The sequence below is a fragment of the Bicyclus anynana genome, chromosome 15 (assembly GCF_947172395.1).
Source record: "Bicyclus anynana chromosome 15, ilBicAnyn1.1, whole genome shotgun sequence".
Taxonomy (NCBI): domain Eukaryota; kingdom Metazoa; phylum Arthropoda; class Insecta; order Lepidoptera; family Nymphalidae; genus Bicyclus; species Bicyclus anynana.
In genome coordinates, this window is record NC_069097.1 from 8,848,361 (window position 1) to 8,865,345 (window position 16,985).

The following is a 16,985-nucleotide window of genomic DNA, read 5'->3' on the forward strand; positions in this document are numbered from 1 at the left end:
ATGCAATTCTACATTATGAGTATAAAATGAAAGAGCTTGTCACGAGTAATTAAAAAAATAAAGTGACGTCAGTTTAAATCCAATATGGCGGCATATCTAAGATGGCGGACTAGCTTTTTAATTACTACTACAATATAGGTATCAAATGAAAGGGCTTGCTAAGAATATTTCGAAAATCATAAAATGTCAAATTGTTCTGAATTGACTGACAGACAACCCTGCAACAAAATGTGCTCAATGAAATGAACAGACTGAGAAACGTATTCAACGATAACTAAATATTCAAAATAAATTAACCTTTTCAAGTTTTTTACTTTTAATTTATAGAAGAGGTACTCGTAATATATTAGACCATTTGAAACCCTCTTAACTTTAATTTTATGTTTTAGACTTTAATTATCACCATTAATGCATAGTTGTACTAGTTGTAATAAATGAACTTTGACTTTGATGAACCACACTGATCCAATGCGGATGAGCTTAGGGTGATAACTGATAATGTTAAATACATCTTCGACCACTATCAAATGTTAATGATACTGACCGGGACTGATGGCATAACGTGAGAGCAAGTTCCCGCATCGGTCCCGGTTCGAGGCACAGGGATGTGGCAACTAAAAAGGAGATGGTCAATTTCAGGTCCACTCTTGTACCCCGTATCATTAAAATGCAAGGATTTTATTAAAATTTAATAAAGTGAATAAATGTAACTAAATAAAAGAAATAAATAAAATTAAAACCAAAGTATGAGTTTTATCAAGATGGCGCCCTTATAGCAACTATGACATGACAATTGACAGCAAACGTCAAATCGACTACTGCATTTAAAACGTCATCAATCCGCCATTATTACCCTTGTTGCATTTCTTGGGAGATAATGAATATTATTTCGAAAGAATTAAAGTAAATTCGTAGATTTGTATAATCAAAAATAGTTAAAATAAATATTTTCTTTTATTTCCGCTAGGGCTGACTGATCCTAGGCTCCATACAATTTTGGACCATCTCCATTGTTAGACAAAATGTCAACCAATGGTGGCGGAGTAGTCCCAGTCCCATCACTTAGTCCCAATTCAAAGAAATAGTGCGATACAATTGCGCTGCTATTCGTTGAAATTTGTCTATTTCTCTTCACCGGATAGGTACGTCGTATGGTCGAATGGCGTAATGGACTCGTCAGGTTGTGTTTAGTCATCATTGTATATACATACATGGGATTGGGGACACCTACATATGATTAGTTCTTTTGCAGTGGACGTGGATTGGAGTGCCACCACCCTACCGCCAAGCGATTTAGCGTTCCGGTACGATGCCGTGTAGAAACCGAAAGGAGTGTGGATTTTCATCCTCCTCCTAACAAGTTAGCCCGCTTTTATCTTAGATTGCATCATCACTTACTATCAGGTGAGATTGTTGTCAAGGGCTAACTTGTAAAGAATAAAAAAAAAACCCCCCGTGTTCGCAGGCGTAGGGCTGGCCATCCTGGAGAAGGCGGAAGTGATATCGCCGATCATTGACGCGGACGGTACCCCCACCACCGCCGGTACAGTGTCCGCGGGCTACCAGAACTTCCTCATCTGCATCGAGATGCTGGCGGCGGCGGTGGCGCTGCGGTACGCGTTCCCCGCGTCCGTGTACGCGCACGCGCACCGCGACCCGCACCGCTCCGTCACCATGCAGTCCATCTCCAGCAGCCTCAAGGTAACTCCACCTGGCTCCCGCTAGTGCTACCAGAACTTCCACATCTGCATCGAGATGCTGGCGGCGGCGGTGGCGCTGCGGTACGCGTTCCCCGCGTCCGTGTACGCGCACGCGCACCGCGACCCGCACCGCTCCGTCACCATGCAGTCCATCTCCAGCAGCCTCAAGGTAACTCCACCTGGCTCCCGCTAGTGCTACCAGAACTTCCACATCTGCATCGAGATGCGAGATGCTGGCGGCGGCGGTGGCGCTGCGGTACGCGTTCCCCGCGTCCGTGTACGCGCACGCGCACCGCGACCCGCACCGCTCCGTCACCATGCAGTCCATCTCCAGCAGCCTCAAGGTAACTCCACCTGGCTCCCGCTAGTGCTACCAGAACCTCCTCATCTGCATCGAGATGCTGGCGGCGGCGGTGGCGCTGCGGTACGCGTTCCCCTAACAACAACTAAGTACGACGTCACCAACCCATATTCGGCTCAGTGCTGAGCTCGAGTCTCCTCTCAGAATGATAGGGGCAAGGCCATTAGTCCACCACGCTCGCCCAATGCGGATTGGCAGACTTCACACACGCAGAGAATTAAGATAATTCTCTGGTATGCAGGTTTCCTCACGATGTTTTCCCTTCACCGTTTGAGACACGTGATATTTAATTTCTTAACATGCACACAACTGAAAAGTTGGAGGTGCATGCCCCGGACCGGATTCGAACCCACACCTTCCGGAATCAGAGGCAGAGGTCATGTCCACTGGGCTATCACGGCTCTTACAACAACTAAGTAACTAACACTATTTCTAAGGAAGTAAATATTGATATAGCTGGTAACACTTTGCCTATTTTCAAAAATAAACTAGAAAAATATTTTTTAACTCAGTACAAAAGGGATACCTCTTAAATGTTATTTTTATCTTTAGATTATACTGTGTTTTTTTATGTTTATTTTGGTTTTATTCTGTTCATAATGTAATTGTGTGATAGATCCATATCTATATTTTCAAACGCAAATCTAAAACAGTCTTCTCCCTAATTAGTCTAATTAACTTCTTTATTATTCTTTTAATTCTTTTTATGTATCTATTAGAGTACTAAATTACGCATGTTGAGGTAACCTATAAATGGGTCTATGACACAACAACTTCACTAATCTATGTTTTTGTAAAACTCAATTTTAATTGTCATAACCTGTTGTAAAAATAAATAAATAAATAAAGACAACGGGCGTATTAAAAAAAATCTCACTTTAATGGAGAGCTACGTTAACAGCGAGTAACGCGGCTATATTTCATACACGTATTCCCACCGGAACAGGTCCTGCTGCCAGTAATTAATAAAGCAACGACTCGGTGTCTGATGTTTGAAAATGTCACGGTTTAGCAGATATCAGATAAAAGTAACATAGTATAGAGATACTTGCCTTACTATACAATAATATATTGTCAGTTTTACATTGTACATATAAAGTTCGGTCACCTGTCCCTTCCCATAACAGTCAGTGAACTGTGCTGGCTAGTAGTAGGGGAGCCCGGGATGCTAAATTTGCAGTTACTCGAGCGTCATTGAGACCGATTACATTTGCTAGATATTTAATAGGAAGAATAAATGGTTATTTGCTTTTTCCGCTTTTAGCGGTGGAAAAAAAAACTACAGACTTTAAAAACAATTTTTATTACTTTGGCTTACTGAAATTGTAAGAAAATTTTAGTGATTAATCAGGAGATTATTTCCTTAAAAATAAGTAAAAAATTAATCGCACTCGTACCTCGAGCACTAAAATATAAGGGTTTAATTTTGTAACTTTGAAACCCTCCCATTCCATTACGTTACCCTCAAATCGTCAGATTTTCGAAATGTGCAGTTTTTAGCTATCAACTCACCTACCTTATCTTAATCTGACGTGCTGGTTGAGTATTTATGAAGTTAGTTTTTTTTTTGGTTGCCCTAAACCGTACCTACCAATATTAAGGGCTCATACTCTGTGGAGGTACTCGACAAAGTGTAAGGTATAGTCCCTCATGTTTATCTGCCGCGCTCGAGTAACTGCAAAAATCCCCTCTTCGGCTCCTCTACTATAGAGGCAACAATGAATAACCAGCATTGTCTAAAAATTACTCAAATAAAGAATGTGTAAGTGTATGTGGAAGTACGTAGCAAAATGGCCTTTTGCCACATATTGCAAAGCATTTATTTTCTGCTTCCACTGTTTGAGTGGAGAATTGTTATGTTATAAAAAGGGGAATGTCCATCTCCGGCCCAACCCTACCCCAACCGCCCGGCTTTACTTGTCTAAAAATATCTTGATATTTCTACTTTAATAATAAAATTATTACTTTATCAAAAAAAGGTTTGCTACTACAATGTTTTACAACATTTTTAATTCATCTTTAATTTGTCTACAACGGAGACAAGTTAGGATCATACAGCCTGAGTTTTACAATATTTTTTGAAGACTTATGATTAGTTTATTTGTTCGTTTCCTTGTTTGATAAGCTTGTTGGTAATAGAAAAATATAATACTAAAAAAATAATACAGCTTCAAATGTTACTTCGCCACTTTGGTACACTGGCAAACATTTTGCCCTAGTGATAAAAAAATTTATTTTTATTCAAGAGACATGCTTTTATTAAGGAAATTAATTAACCTGTTCTTTATTTATACATCATATTATCATCTCTATATACTATATAAACAAGGGTATACCTGGATTCCCTGGGCCGACGCTGTATGGGCCCGTGGGCATTCCTTTTTTCAATAACATTTACTACAATTAATCTAAGAATCGCGTCTTCAATGGATATGCGAAGCTCATGGAATCGACCCTCGATCGAATCGACAAGCAATCAGTTATTGAAGTAGTCGAATAATCGTTTAAACATGTTTTTGAATATGGGAAAAAGTCGTCAATTTTCCAAATATGATTTTGTTAAATACAATTTATTTTTTTTAAACAGGATAATTATGCATCAACCACATACAGGTTGCTCGAGTATTTTCCAAAACTGCATAACTAATTTTTTTTAATTAAATAAAAAGCCAAAAAAATGTATGAAAAATCATACAAAGTAATTCAAATAATTCTGAGTATCCATGTAACACGCCTTAATATATCATTGCATTTTAAAATACGTACTGGTAGTGATAAGTCAGTTGATATCGAGAGATATTGAAACTGTCACTCCGCACTTGACTAGTAAGCTACTTCTAATGATAATTATCAATGAACTAGCTGATGCCGCGCGGTTGCACCCGCGTGGTTCCCGTTCCCTTAGGAATACGGGGATAATATTATATAGCCTTCCTCGCTAAACGGGCTATCTGACACTGAAAGAATTTTTCAAATCAGACCAGTAGTTCCTGAGATTAGCGCGTTCAATCAGCTTTATAATATTAGTATAGATACGTTTGGCTAAGTCATAATATAAGGATGCAATATAAAGGACACAATTTAAGATCTATTTCCAAAAGAAATATTATTTACTCCGAAAATATTCATTTTAGAACACATGTAACACGTAATGGGCCTTATTAGAAGGCTTGGAGTTTCTCTGCGTGATCGAATCAGAAGTGAGGAGATCCGCAGACAAACCAAAGTTACTGACATAGCTCAGCGAGTCGCGAAGCTGAAGTGGCAATGGGCAGGCCACATAGTTCGAAGAGCCGATGGACGTTGCGGTCCCAAGGTGCTGGAATGGCGACCCCGCACCGGAAAGCACAGCGTTGGTCGACCCCCCTTTACGACCGTTGGTAGGTGGACCGAAGACATCAAGCGGGTTGCAGGGAACCGCTGGATGCTGGCGGCTCGAGACGGTTATGCTTGGAGGCCAAGAGGCCTATAATAATAATATTTTTTATTGACAGGCAAAAAACCCAAATACAGAAATATGCACATTTTTCAAAACTTATTAATATATACTTACTTAAAAACGTTGTTCTAAGAACTTACGTCTAAATGGAATGGTTAATAAATCCAATTCCAGATGTCAAAACAGGTCACAAGGATCGAAATCATTTTCTATTCATGTCTTGGTGGACATAATAGCCAATAGGAGAAAATTGGATTGTGCATATCTTCACAGACGAGTCTGAGTATAGCATTGTTAAGGCTCTTAATTCTTTTCCAAAAAAAATCTATACGTGCTCTAACAATACAATAGAAATCTGGATCACCCTCGACACCGTATGTCCATCGGCTGATAATGATGGATGATGATGAAGAATATAACCCTGGAGTTATGGAAAATACTCCCGAGCACCCTGTATGTGTGGTTTAGATAGTAATGTATTTGTTTTTGCATGTTATTCCAGGAGACAATGAACCCGAAGGACATAATGACGGACGCCTTCCATAACTTCCACCCGCAGTACCAACAGTATACGCAATACAGCTCAGGTTAGTGCACGCGTTTGTATTTTTGCATGACGGCTGCCTTCGTTATTATTTTCGTATGCCTGCCTACAATTGGAATGTTGTTCGTGTATTGGATATCCTATCGTTACGAATATATTAGCCTTTAAATAATCTTTGTATTTAATAATATGTTACAAGTTAAGAACTTAAGAACTACGTTTACAGTACATTTGAAATTTTCAATGTTTATTATTATTTTTTTTTTTAATTTTCTTAATCTGGCATCTTAACTCATTAACACACTGAGCTTGTGTCTATGAATGAACGTATTTAAGTCACTTTTTAGTGTGACGTCACTTTTTTCGCTCTATAGGCATTATATAAGCTTTTAGATAGTGGGAGGCTTCGGCTGTGGCTAGTTACCACCCTACCGGCAGACGTACCGCCGAGCGATTTAGCGTTCATGTACGATAAGGAGTAGTTTTCATCCTACTACTGACAAGTTAGCCTTCCATCTTAGGCATCGTCACTTACCATCAGGTGAGATTGTAGTCAAGGGCTAAATAGAGAATAAAAAAAACAGCGGGGTGTGTTAATGTTTTGAGATGCTATGTGAAAATTAAATGCTATTATAGTAGCCAAGCCCACGAGGGAATTTGTGGATTCTTTCGATCGCGGCAGATGAACGTGAGGATGCATGTTGTTGAATACCTCCCCAACTCCAAGTACGTAACCAAATTGGGAGGTTGCAAAAAATTCACTTGTCTCGGCATTCTCGAACCGCGATCATAGATCATTTTTTTCAATGAAATAATGCGACAATAATGAAAATATGTTTATCATCTGCAATTGATTTCGGTAAGCCAAAGTAATAAGAATCGACTTAATAATTTGTAAACGCTTTCCACACCATTGAAAGTGTGAAAAATTATATAAACAATTCTTTCATCTATGAGAGCTGGCATGAGTTCTTCAATTTGATAATTAAATTGAAGAAAAGAGAACTCATGCCAGCAATAACCCATGAAGACAATTATTGGTTTCATGGGTTCGTCGCCTACTACTATTACTATGGAGTAATCGATTTGAGATAACTTTAGCATATTATATGCAAATAGATTTTAATTCAAATTCAAAGGTATTGATTTCAAGTAGGCTTTTATACAAGTATTGTGAAAAATCAAGCTAGTCACTGGTTAAGTAAGCCACTTGAGTATTATTTTTTTTGCTCTAAATGTACCCACAAATGTTAGAGCTTGTACTTGGTGGAGGTACTCAACAGCGTGCAAAGTACCATATGCCGCGCTGGAGTAAATCCGAAAATTCCCTCTTCGGCTCCGCAACAGTGAAACTGCTAACAGTGGTATTCATAGATGTTGTAGGGGCACCCCTAGGTTAAATTCTACACTCAGCGGCTGAATGAACCCCTGGGGGTGCCCCTACAATGTCTATGAATTCCGCTGTAAATGTGTATAGGACAAATAGGTACATCTGTGAATTATTTTTAACACATTATTTTAGTTTTAACTACTGAAATACTTTCCGTAGCGCGAAAGAGGTGTTGTTATTTTTTGGTTTCATTTTTCTTTCAGATGTCACTTCTCAACTGCCTTATGAGAAACTATAAAGCTCTGCCATAGCTGTGCTCTGCATGAAGTGCATTGCTGTCTATCTGTCCATATTATATATAAATAATTTAACTAAATGAAATGATTACCTATTTCCTAGCAGACGCACGAAAATAATTCGACCTTGTAACGTTATTTTTTTCTCAAATATTCATCGATATATTCGTTTGTAAGTCTGTTCGTAAATAGGTTATCTGTAACCCATTACATCATTATTGTATCTCGTCACTACCTTTCACAAAAAATAAAAAAAAAAATGAAAAAAAAATAGTGATTGGAAGTGACTTTATACACTGTCTTGCCGAGCATGGAAAAACCATCAATTTAACCGATAAGCACATGACTAGGGAATACATAAAGACAATGCGAAAATTTCGATTTTGGAAACATATAGATTATTTTTCTAAGGACCACAGAATTGTAATATACTTATATGTTTGTTGACGTTGTTGATTGACGAAGAATAAATTTAAGTTATTGTTGAAGCAATTTTAAAGTTGCTTGACTTAATTGACGATTTAAAACGTAGCTTGTGACATAAAATTTGACCTGTGTTATAAATATTTTATAACCCAGATTAAATTATGTGACAAAATTTAAAAATACCTTTTTTATCTGGATTTCGGTGCTCGGTTACGAAGTTGAATTAGGTTTATTTTTTAGAGTATTTTTTTTAAATAATCATAATAATATGTCAAGGTATGGCTAGTCCGACGTGCATGGCATAGGTCGGTTTCACACATAGCATGCATGAAGTTATTAATTATTCATTAAATTACTAGTTTTTGTGAACATATTCATAGCGAATACTAAACTCACGGATTTATATTAAGTAGACACCGTTTATTCATTCGATACTGTAAAAACTAAAATCCATTACTTTTTAATTTAAAAAATCTACATGGATGTATATTTTTTTAATCATGTATTAAATGAGATACATAGAAAGCAATAAATGCGATTGCACCTTCTTGGTATTTATTACGTAAACTTGATAAGTATTTTTTAAAGAGTTTAAAATATGTCAGCTTTACTATGACTTTATAAAAGACAAGCCGACGCCTCGCGGTTTCACCAGCATAGTTCCCGTTTATGTGAGAATAATATATAGGCTATGACACTCGCAAATAACGTGGATTTCTATTCGTTAAAGAATTTTCAAATTCAGTTAGTAGATCCAGAGATTTCTTCTACAATTTCACAAATTTTACCTCTTTATAATATTAGTATTATAGAAAATATCAAAATTATTTGAAAATTCTAATTCAAAATAATACTTGGACGGCTCTCTAATAGTACTGGTAATAGTGGGGTGGTAAATAATTTAAATCGCCACGCATCGTTACCCAAATTTTTAATATTATATTGAATAGATTCAGAAATTATATAAAACTAGCGGACGCCCGCGCCTTCGTCCGCGTGGAATTTACTTTTTCACAAATCCCTCGGGATCCATGGATTTTTAGCCTATGTGTTAATTCAGAATATAATCTATCTCTACTTCAAATTTCAAGTGATTCGGTTCAGAAGCCGAGGCGTGAAATAGTAACAAACATTCACACCATCAAAATCTTCAGGTTTTCGAAATTTTCGAGAATCCATGGATTTGTTTTTTGTGATAAAAAGTAGATAAAAAGTGTTAATTCAAAGTAAGATCTATTTCCATTTCAAATTTCAGCCAAATTGCATCAGTAGTAGCGGCGTTAAAGAGTAACAAACCTCCTAACATACATACATCCATACAAACTTTCGCCTATAATATTAGTAGGGTAGGACGGAGTCTAGAAGAGAAGCGCGGAAAATTTATGAAAAAAAAAAAATTAAATATGTAATTTACAAATATATCGACCATATTTGAAAGGACTACGTGCGTCATCAAGCTAAATATAGATCCGTGATTGATTAATGAAAAATAGGTTTGAATTTCCTCAGTAGATAAAAATGTGTAAAACCGGTTTATATTATTTTTTTTTTTATTAAAAGAGCCAATACCCACAGAGCGTTGCTAACATAGTTTCTGAACATACAATTATTTAAAATTTTATTTGAATTAAATATCAAATTACTCATTTGTGTGAACACCAACTGCAACAAATGAAAAACAATTCATTTAAATTGAAAAGGAAAGTGTTTAACTTTAGTTTCGTAAATAAATAACTGAATATTTTGATGTCGGAAGATTATTATTAACTATTGTGGTGATCACGATCTTCAATCGCGAGGGACCGTCTGAACAAAGAGAGAGAAATCATTTAAGTGAAAAATAAATCGTGGATTAATGTTTTTAATGCGAACTAACCTAAGAATTCGCTTATTTGTATGTAATGTAACTTACAAATTGATTATTAACGTAACAGTAAGCTAAGCTGCTAGTGATTGATAACTATAAAATGTATTTAAATAAATGTACTACTGGAAAGAAAGCGAGATGGAAAATTTGATTATAATGTTTGCCTGACTTTTTCCATTTTTTAAGGTGCGTATACACGGGTATTTAAAATCGCTTCATTCTTGGCAATATTTTCAATACTTTTAAACAGCAAAGTTGTTACATAACGCTACATCGTATTTCGTGACGTGGATTAACGTGAAGGATAATTACGCGATATCATACATTTGTACACTACCAATTCAGTTTAATAGTAGAACCCTTCGGGAAAGTGCAACATACTCGTAGCTACAACAAAATCAAATAAAATTTCCCAACCAATGATATGATTGACAATCAGTGTTGATATGTCCAATATGGAACAACATATGGAGCAATTTGAAATGATATCGACGAAAGAATTGCTGAGTTTTATTAAAATTTTTCAAGATTGCTTCACATATTGATTGCTCAGCAATAGGCTAGTTGACACATTTTTTATATAGTCTTAAATAATTCATTATCGTTCTACTAGACAGAAAATATTTTTTTGAGACGTGATTACATGAAAATATACTTTTTAAATATGTTTTTGACAATACAATCCAAAACGCTTGTCGGCCATGACAGTCTGTATTTCAACTGTTTCATGACGTCACTATAACAAATCGCATACAAATGGAGCGTTTGACGTCACTAACACTTGACGTTGTGTACGTCAAGTGTTAGTGACGTCACAAAATGGACAACAGCGTATTTGACGTTTGGAAAGTTTGAAAAAATCCGTGATATTTAAATTAAGTTTTATAAATAATCCTTAACTTTTATTAATTGATATCGATATATTTCCGCTCCTTATTCCATGTACTACGCGAAATTTATACTGTTTATATTAAATTTTATGAGTCAACAAAAAAAAATCCCTTGTATGCGAACCTTGGAGATTATTTTTTCACCAGACTAAGTCCCACATCGCCGAATAGTTCTAAACAATGCTCTATGTGTATTGACGCTACAGAAAAATTAATAAAATAAAAAAAAAAAAACAATATGCTCCTTCATATACAAAATAGTCAATTTAGTTCGGACTAATCATTGCCATTTAATACAGTCGTACCTTATTTTGACTTGTACTTTATAAATCTTAGATGTTATAGTTTTTTTTTTAGTAGAGTGTGTAAATGATTATTTTTTCTGTGATTATTTTTTTCTTGTTTGTATCATTACTTTGTTACTTACTTGTCTTTAGTTAGTGGATAAAATCCTTTAGAGAGAGAGCTAGGCTTGCTTTATTCGAAACGAAAGTTGATTACAGGTTTAGTTCTTTTGATTTTTTTTTAATTTTTAGATAAGATCCATAGACACAGGTAAGTCGTAATATTAAAGTTTGCCTGACCAAAGAAGTATCTTTTAACAAAAAGCGTGCCCAGGCAAAAATGTGAATATATTAGCTTTGTATCTATGCAACTTTGTACATGTTCTGTTTTTTACTTATTTAAATAAAGTTTAAAGTTATTTTTATTAAAAAAAAGTAATAATTAAGTTTTTCTTTTTCTATTTTGTGGATAAATGAGATTGCTTTATAAGATTAACGATATTATATCTTATTACTATAAAAATTAGATTTAAGTTAAAGAATAATAATTTTCGTAGTCCCTTAATCTGGTTAATATCTTTGTACTATGCATCTCACTAATAAACGATCCTACCTTAAAGTTGTAGATTTTATTGAAAACTTGACATAATTATTTCGTTTATAGAGGACTGCGCGAGTCAAGGTGAGTAATGTATCATTATTTTTGAAAAGCTTTTTTATAAATTGGTTGCTAGCATGTCGCTATGTGTGTTTGTCAAGATGTTACAATTTCTCATGACATTGGCAATGTTTAGAATTTAACTTTTTAATTTGGAAATAAAGACTATCGTTTTTGGTTTTCGTTCATCGATAATTATGAAATATTTGTATAACATACTAAAAAGTAGGAACCTACTAAAGTATTGACTCATGGTTTAAAATTCATTTTTAACAAGCTAAAAAAAAAATTAGGTCCTGTATTCGATCCGTAAGTATGTATGTGTGACTGTGATTTTCTCATAACTGGTGATTCGATTTTGATGAGGTTTTCGTTGTTTAAACTCATATTTCCAAGTAGATTCATATAATACAAAAGTTAGTTTTTTTTTGTTTTTTTTTTTCATTTTCTTTCTGTCATCATTTTTTATATACTAACATTGAATGGACGTTGTATCACAAACAATTATAACGTAAGTTGCATGTATTTTTGGGTGGGAAACCGTAAATAATTTTTCCTTCAAAAAAATAATATCAACATTAAACAACCACATATCGAAAACTATCGCATCTACAAAATCACTGTCTTGGTGTTATCATTTTGCAATTTAGTGTTAAAAGGGTGTTATCATTTTGCAATTTAGTGTTAAAAGGGTGTTATCATTTTGCAATTTGAACTACATACACACACAATGCACATCACTAAAAGTGAAAATATATTCTATTGTGACTTGATTTTGATTATTAACAATTAATTCAAAATCAATTCAATTTAAAATAAGTCTAATCTATTTGGTATAATGATTTATACATTTTTTTTATTAAAGTAATTACCAAAATTTAACAACAGAATTTTGCTATTCAACCCATAAAAGCAACGAATCAATGTCACGCAGGTCCAACAGAATACTCTGAAAGTATGTTGGAAATTTTTGTCTACATAATTATTTTTCATATGCAATTGTTTTTTCTTCATTATATCACACTCTCTGTAATTATGCTCTCTTTCGTTGCGATGGGATAAAAAAGAGAGGTAGATGTAGTCAAAAATATATCTTTCTATCTTTTGGTGCGCATTTAAGACCTGCAGACTGCAGAGTTGACTCGACAGCTGTTCAACAAACATTGTCGAGTCAAGATTTCGATTATCTGATTCGTCGTAAAATCACAATGAACCAGCCCAACGTCGACTCAATATTTCTGCTAATTTATTGAAATAATGAATCTAGTGATGCGCGGTGCGGGAATCGGCAACCGTGGATCCGAAGAAGGCGCAGCCCTAGCGCCGAGACCACCGCCACAACGCGTTGCAACCATCAGCCATGCTACAAACTACCACGAAAAGACAACACTACTCAGTTCTGACGACGAATTTCAATGAACGGTTTGAAAATGGAACCCGATTCGAAGTACAAGCCGTGAACAGGCGCCATTTTATATCGTTTCGAATGTAATGTACTCGTAGGACCCTTTGTTGTTGAGACGGTACTATAGAAGTTTATTCATTTTATTTTATAAAAATTTAAAACTTTTAGAAGGGTCCATGTTATATTTATTTATTTTTTACGTGGTTACATATTTTTAAAGTCTTAAACCTTTACTCTAATATAATTTTAGTTAGATAATTATTTTTACTTATTCCTTGGTGAAACGATCTTTCGAAATGCAAATGGCATCGGTCGGAAACCACACAGCCTTTATAGTTTTTTTAATATTATTAAGGATTTTGGTTCTTATTGATGTTCTAACCAATGATAATGATAATAAATTGACTTTGACGACGACTTTGGCGCGTTAAGGACGTGAATATGATGTATATTTAGCCGTTAAGGAAAATAATTTAGTATCTAATTTTATCACCACTCAACAGTGTACAGAAAATTATATACCTAACTATGTATGTATAAATTACTTACCGAAACTATTCAACTGGTCATGGAAAATAGTTATTAAAATATAGTTTGATAGTGTATTTACAATTACTAAAGTATATTGAATGTATTTTAATGTAAAGTAGCGGCTGTACGTTAACAAAATAATATATTTACTTATGTGATAATATGACAAAAAAAAATATTATTGTCGTTTTTTCTTAATCAGTGTTAATTGTCTGTATTCTTGTACTATATCAATTTTTAATGCGTAAGTTATATTTTTCTTAAAGAGCCAGTGCTTCGTAACTCAATTTATTTCACCACAGAGTTGGTGATAATTTAAAGTTAATTAATTTGGTTATCAAATCGTGATCATCGTCATAGACAATAACAGATTAACACCTACATTAATAGGCCAGTTGACTCCTTTTCAAAGGTCATAGATTGTTCATTATCCTTGTATTAGATTGTAAAAAATATATTGTGTTTTTGGTTTTGAGAATATACTGTCCGCCTTATTGGTCTATCTAAAGGTTATCTATGCCATTATGTGAAGCAAATTTTGTATACCTACTAGTTTTTACATTCTATTTTTTTTATTAAAAACTATGATTTATAATATTTACACCCAAAGTATATTAATTTAGATCTAGAGTGTAACTAATAGAGCTGATAAGTCTCAGTTTACACTTTAAAATTTTTTTTGTTGTTTCGATAATAATTGGTCGATCACTTCTCTTCACTTAGGTATCCTATACAAAAATAAATTATTGCATTTTCCACATCGTTAGTGAAGCATAGAGTTTTGTACATATTAGTGCTCAGATAAAAAAAAATGATATTATAAGTATATAGGACCATTTCTGCACTTAACATTTTCTAGATAGCTAATGTATAAAATTTTGTCTCCGATATTTGAGGCTTGCTTTAATGACAAAACTGCATTGCTTCGCCGTCCAATATGAAATTTTTATGCACTTCCATATTCTTAAATAGTTTAAAAATATTGCATAAATATATTATAATAACTCCTTATGTGGAACATGCTGATTTATTTTATATTTTATTTGTAGTTGTATTGGGTTGCTTATTGTAACGAGTATATCACAAGACCATGAAATTGTACTTCATATATGTTATTTTTTATTACATATTCGTTAAATTATATCAGAAAAAAACGTGAGGGTTGTTATTCCTGTTCAATAAAAGGTCATTAACAACCGATATTAACGGTCAACTACAGGGTCAGGCATTCCACGTTAGGAAAGGGGATATGGAGCTTAGACCCACTGCCCTAATACTGGTTGGCAGCATACAACGATGGCAAAAAAAAAATCAGAACAGTGGTCCTGTTAACATCTTTTTAAGTCTGTGACACAGCTCTTTGAAACAAAACGACACGTTTAAATAAGGAAGCTAAGAATATTATAGACCTCTTTAATTCGGCCCTATCGCAAAATCCGTTCTTAGCGGACTATAGACTACCTCCCTGACAAATTGCTTTATACATCGAGCGGTTTTCGAGATTTCGTGATGAATGACGACCTTTCGTATTTATATATTAAGATACGACTAGCTGACGCCGCGTGGTTTCACCCGTGTGATTCTCGTTCCCGTATAGGAATAAGGGGATAATATATTAAAGCCTATAGCCTTCTTCCATAAATGTGATCTAACACTGAAATAATTTTTTAAATCGGACCAGCAGTTTCTGAGATTAGCGCGTTCAACCAAACAAACAGACTCTTCAGATTTATAATATTAGTATAGATTAGTGTGTTAGTTTACCTCAGTTTACAAAAGGCACAACCTTTTGTAGATGGCGTGTCTACCACTTTTTTATTCGATGCCTGTGGTTCTTTCTTCTCGGAACAGCATTTAATTATTTATATATCATGGCCTTCACGTTTAATTCTACGATGTGTTTGTTACAGTTTTAACTAATGCTTAAGTACTTTTTTATTTTATTTTAATAAGTGGTATTATCTGTCTTACTACTACGAGTATCTTCTTAATGTTAACCTAAGTGTACCTAATTTTAAATCCTGTTTTACCAAAAGGATATTAATTAATAAATTACTAAATTAATGTCTATTATAATATAATTAATGTTTTCTATCTACCTTTCTTTACACTAATTATTTTGTAATTTAATAAATAAAAAAAAATAAGTGTCTAATGTACCTATGTATATTCTTAAATAAGTGTGTTTTATCGTGAAATATATGTAAATAACCTAATTTTATTGATGATATTGAATTTTTGTTGCTTTTTTATGTTTGTATTGTTTTTTTATGATAGAAAATTTATGTTGTCTGTAGAAAAGCGTTTTTAGTGCAATATTACCTTCGGTATGTTCTGTGGGATTTGTCAATAGATTTTTGTTATTTTTTTATTTTTTTGATAGTAGTTACTAATTATAGTGACGCATTTTAATTATATTTTGTGGGTACTTCTTTAAAAAAACTGTGAAATTTACTGATTACAGGCGACAATGTTTAATTTATTAACAACTACTATCAGATATTATTATAATGACCGGGACCGACGGTGTAACGTGTTCAGCGCGGCACGGGGGTGTAAGACCACCAACTTCGCAACTCTAGGCTGATAATTTGAACTAAAAAATTCTTAGAAGAAAGAAAAACTCAGTAACTCATAGTCCGACCAGGATCCGAACCTAGGACGTCGTGATCCGAAACCTTATAAGTTATAGGCTTACCACTGGACCAATCCAACGAGGTTGTTTTACGACGGTTTTTAGTTTCATAAACAAACGCGCTAGTATCTATGTCAGCGTCGCCAGAAGACGGGATTTAGGAATTTATTGAGTGAAAAAAGCGGGATTCTTTCGTCGAAAGCGGGACATCGTATACAAACGTATAGTATCAAGAGGGTTTTGAATATTTATCTGTTTATTTGAGTTCAAATTACGTTTCCGTGACAATATAAAACTCCGTAGACAATGTATTTTAATAAAAATATGATATTTCGTTTCAGTTTTATTTGTCTTCTGAAAAAAAGTTAAAAAAAACGGATATCAAAATCAAAAAGTTTAATTAATTAAAAAAATATGGCGTTTCAAACAATAATCTGAGAACTGAGTGTGCCATCCGCTCGCGCTTTCTCGGAATACTCTGCACGCACGGTCGAGTTATCCCCGAAAAGCGGGACTGAGCCTGTCCCGCGCGGGTCCTTTAATTTAAAATTAAAAATCGGGACGTCTGGCAATGCTGATATCTGTACCTACCTACCTTAGGCACCTACACATTTCGATA

General features: G+C 34.4%; 1 protein-coding gene across 2 annotated transcripts in view; it reads left to right on the forward strand.

Moving 5' to 3' along the window:
* Nucleotides 1-16,567, forward strand: part of LOC112051880 (transmembrane protein 184B) — a 35,780-nt gene extending 19,213 nt beyond the window's left edge. The window contains exons 6-8 of one of the 2 annotated variants that reach the window (XM_024090717.2): nucleotides 1,466-1,701; nucleotides 6,003-6,087; nucleotides 13,063-16,567. In XM_024090717.2, coding sequence (XP_023946485.1) covers nucleotides 1,466-1,701; nucleotides 6,003-6,087; nucleotides 13,063-13,214 — 473 coding nt within the window. In that variant the 3' untranslated portion in view covers nucleotides 13,215-16,567. Of the gene's footprint in view, nucleotides 1-1,465; nucleotides 1,741-6,002; nucleotides 6,088-13,062 lie in introns of those variants that run through there. The other variant, XM_052885779.1, reaches the window with a different exon arrangement.
* The last annotated feature ends 418 nt before the right edge of the window (nucleotides 16,568-16,985 follow it).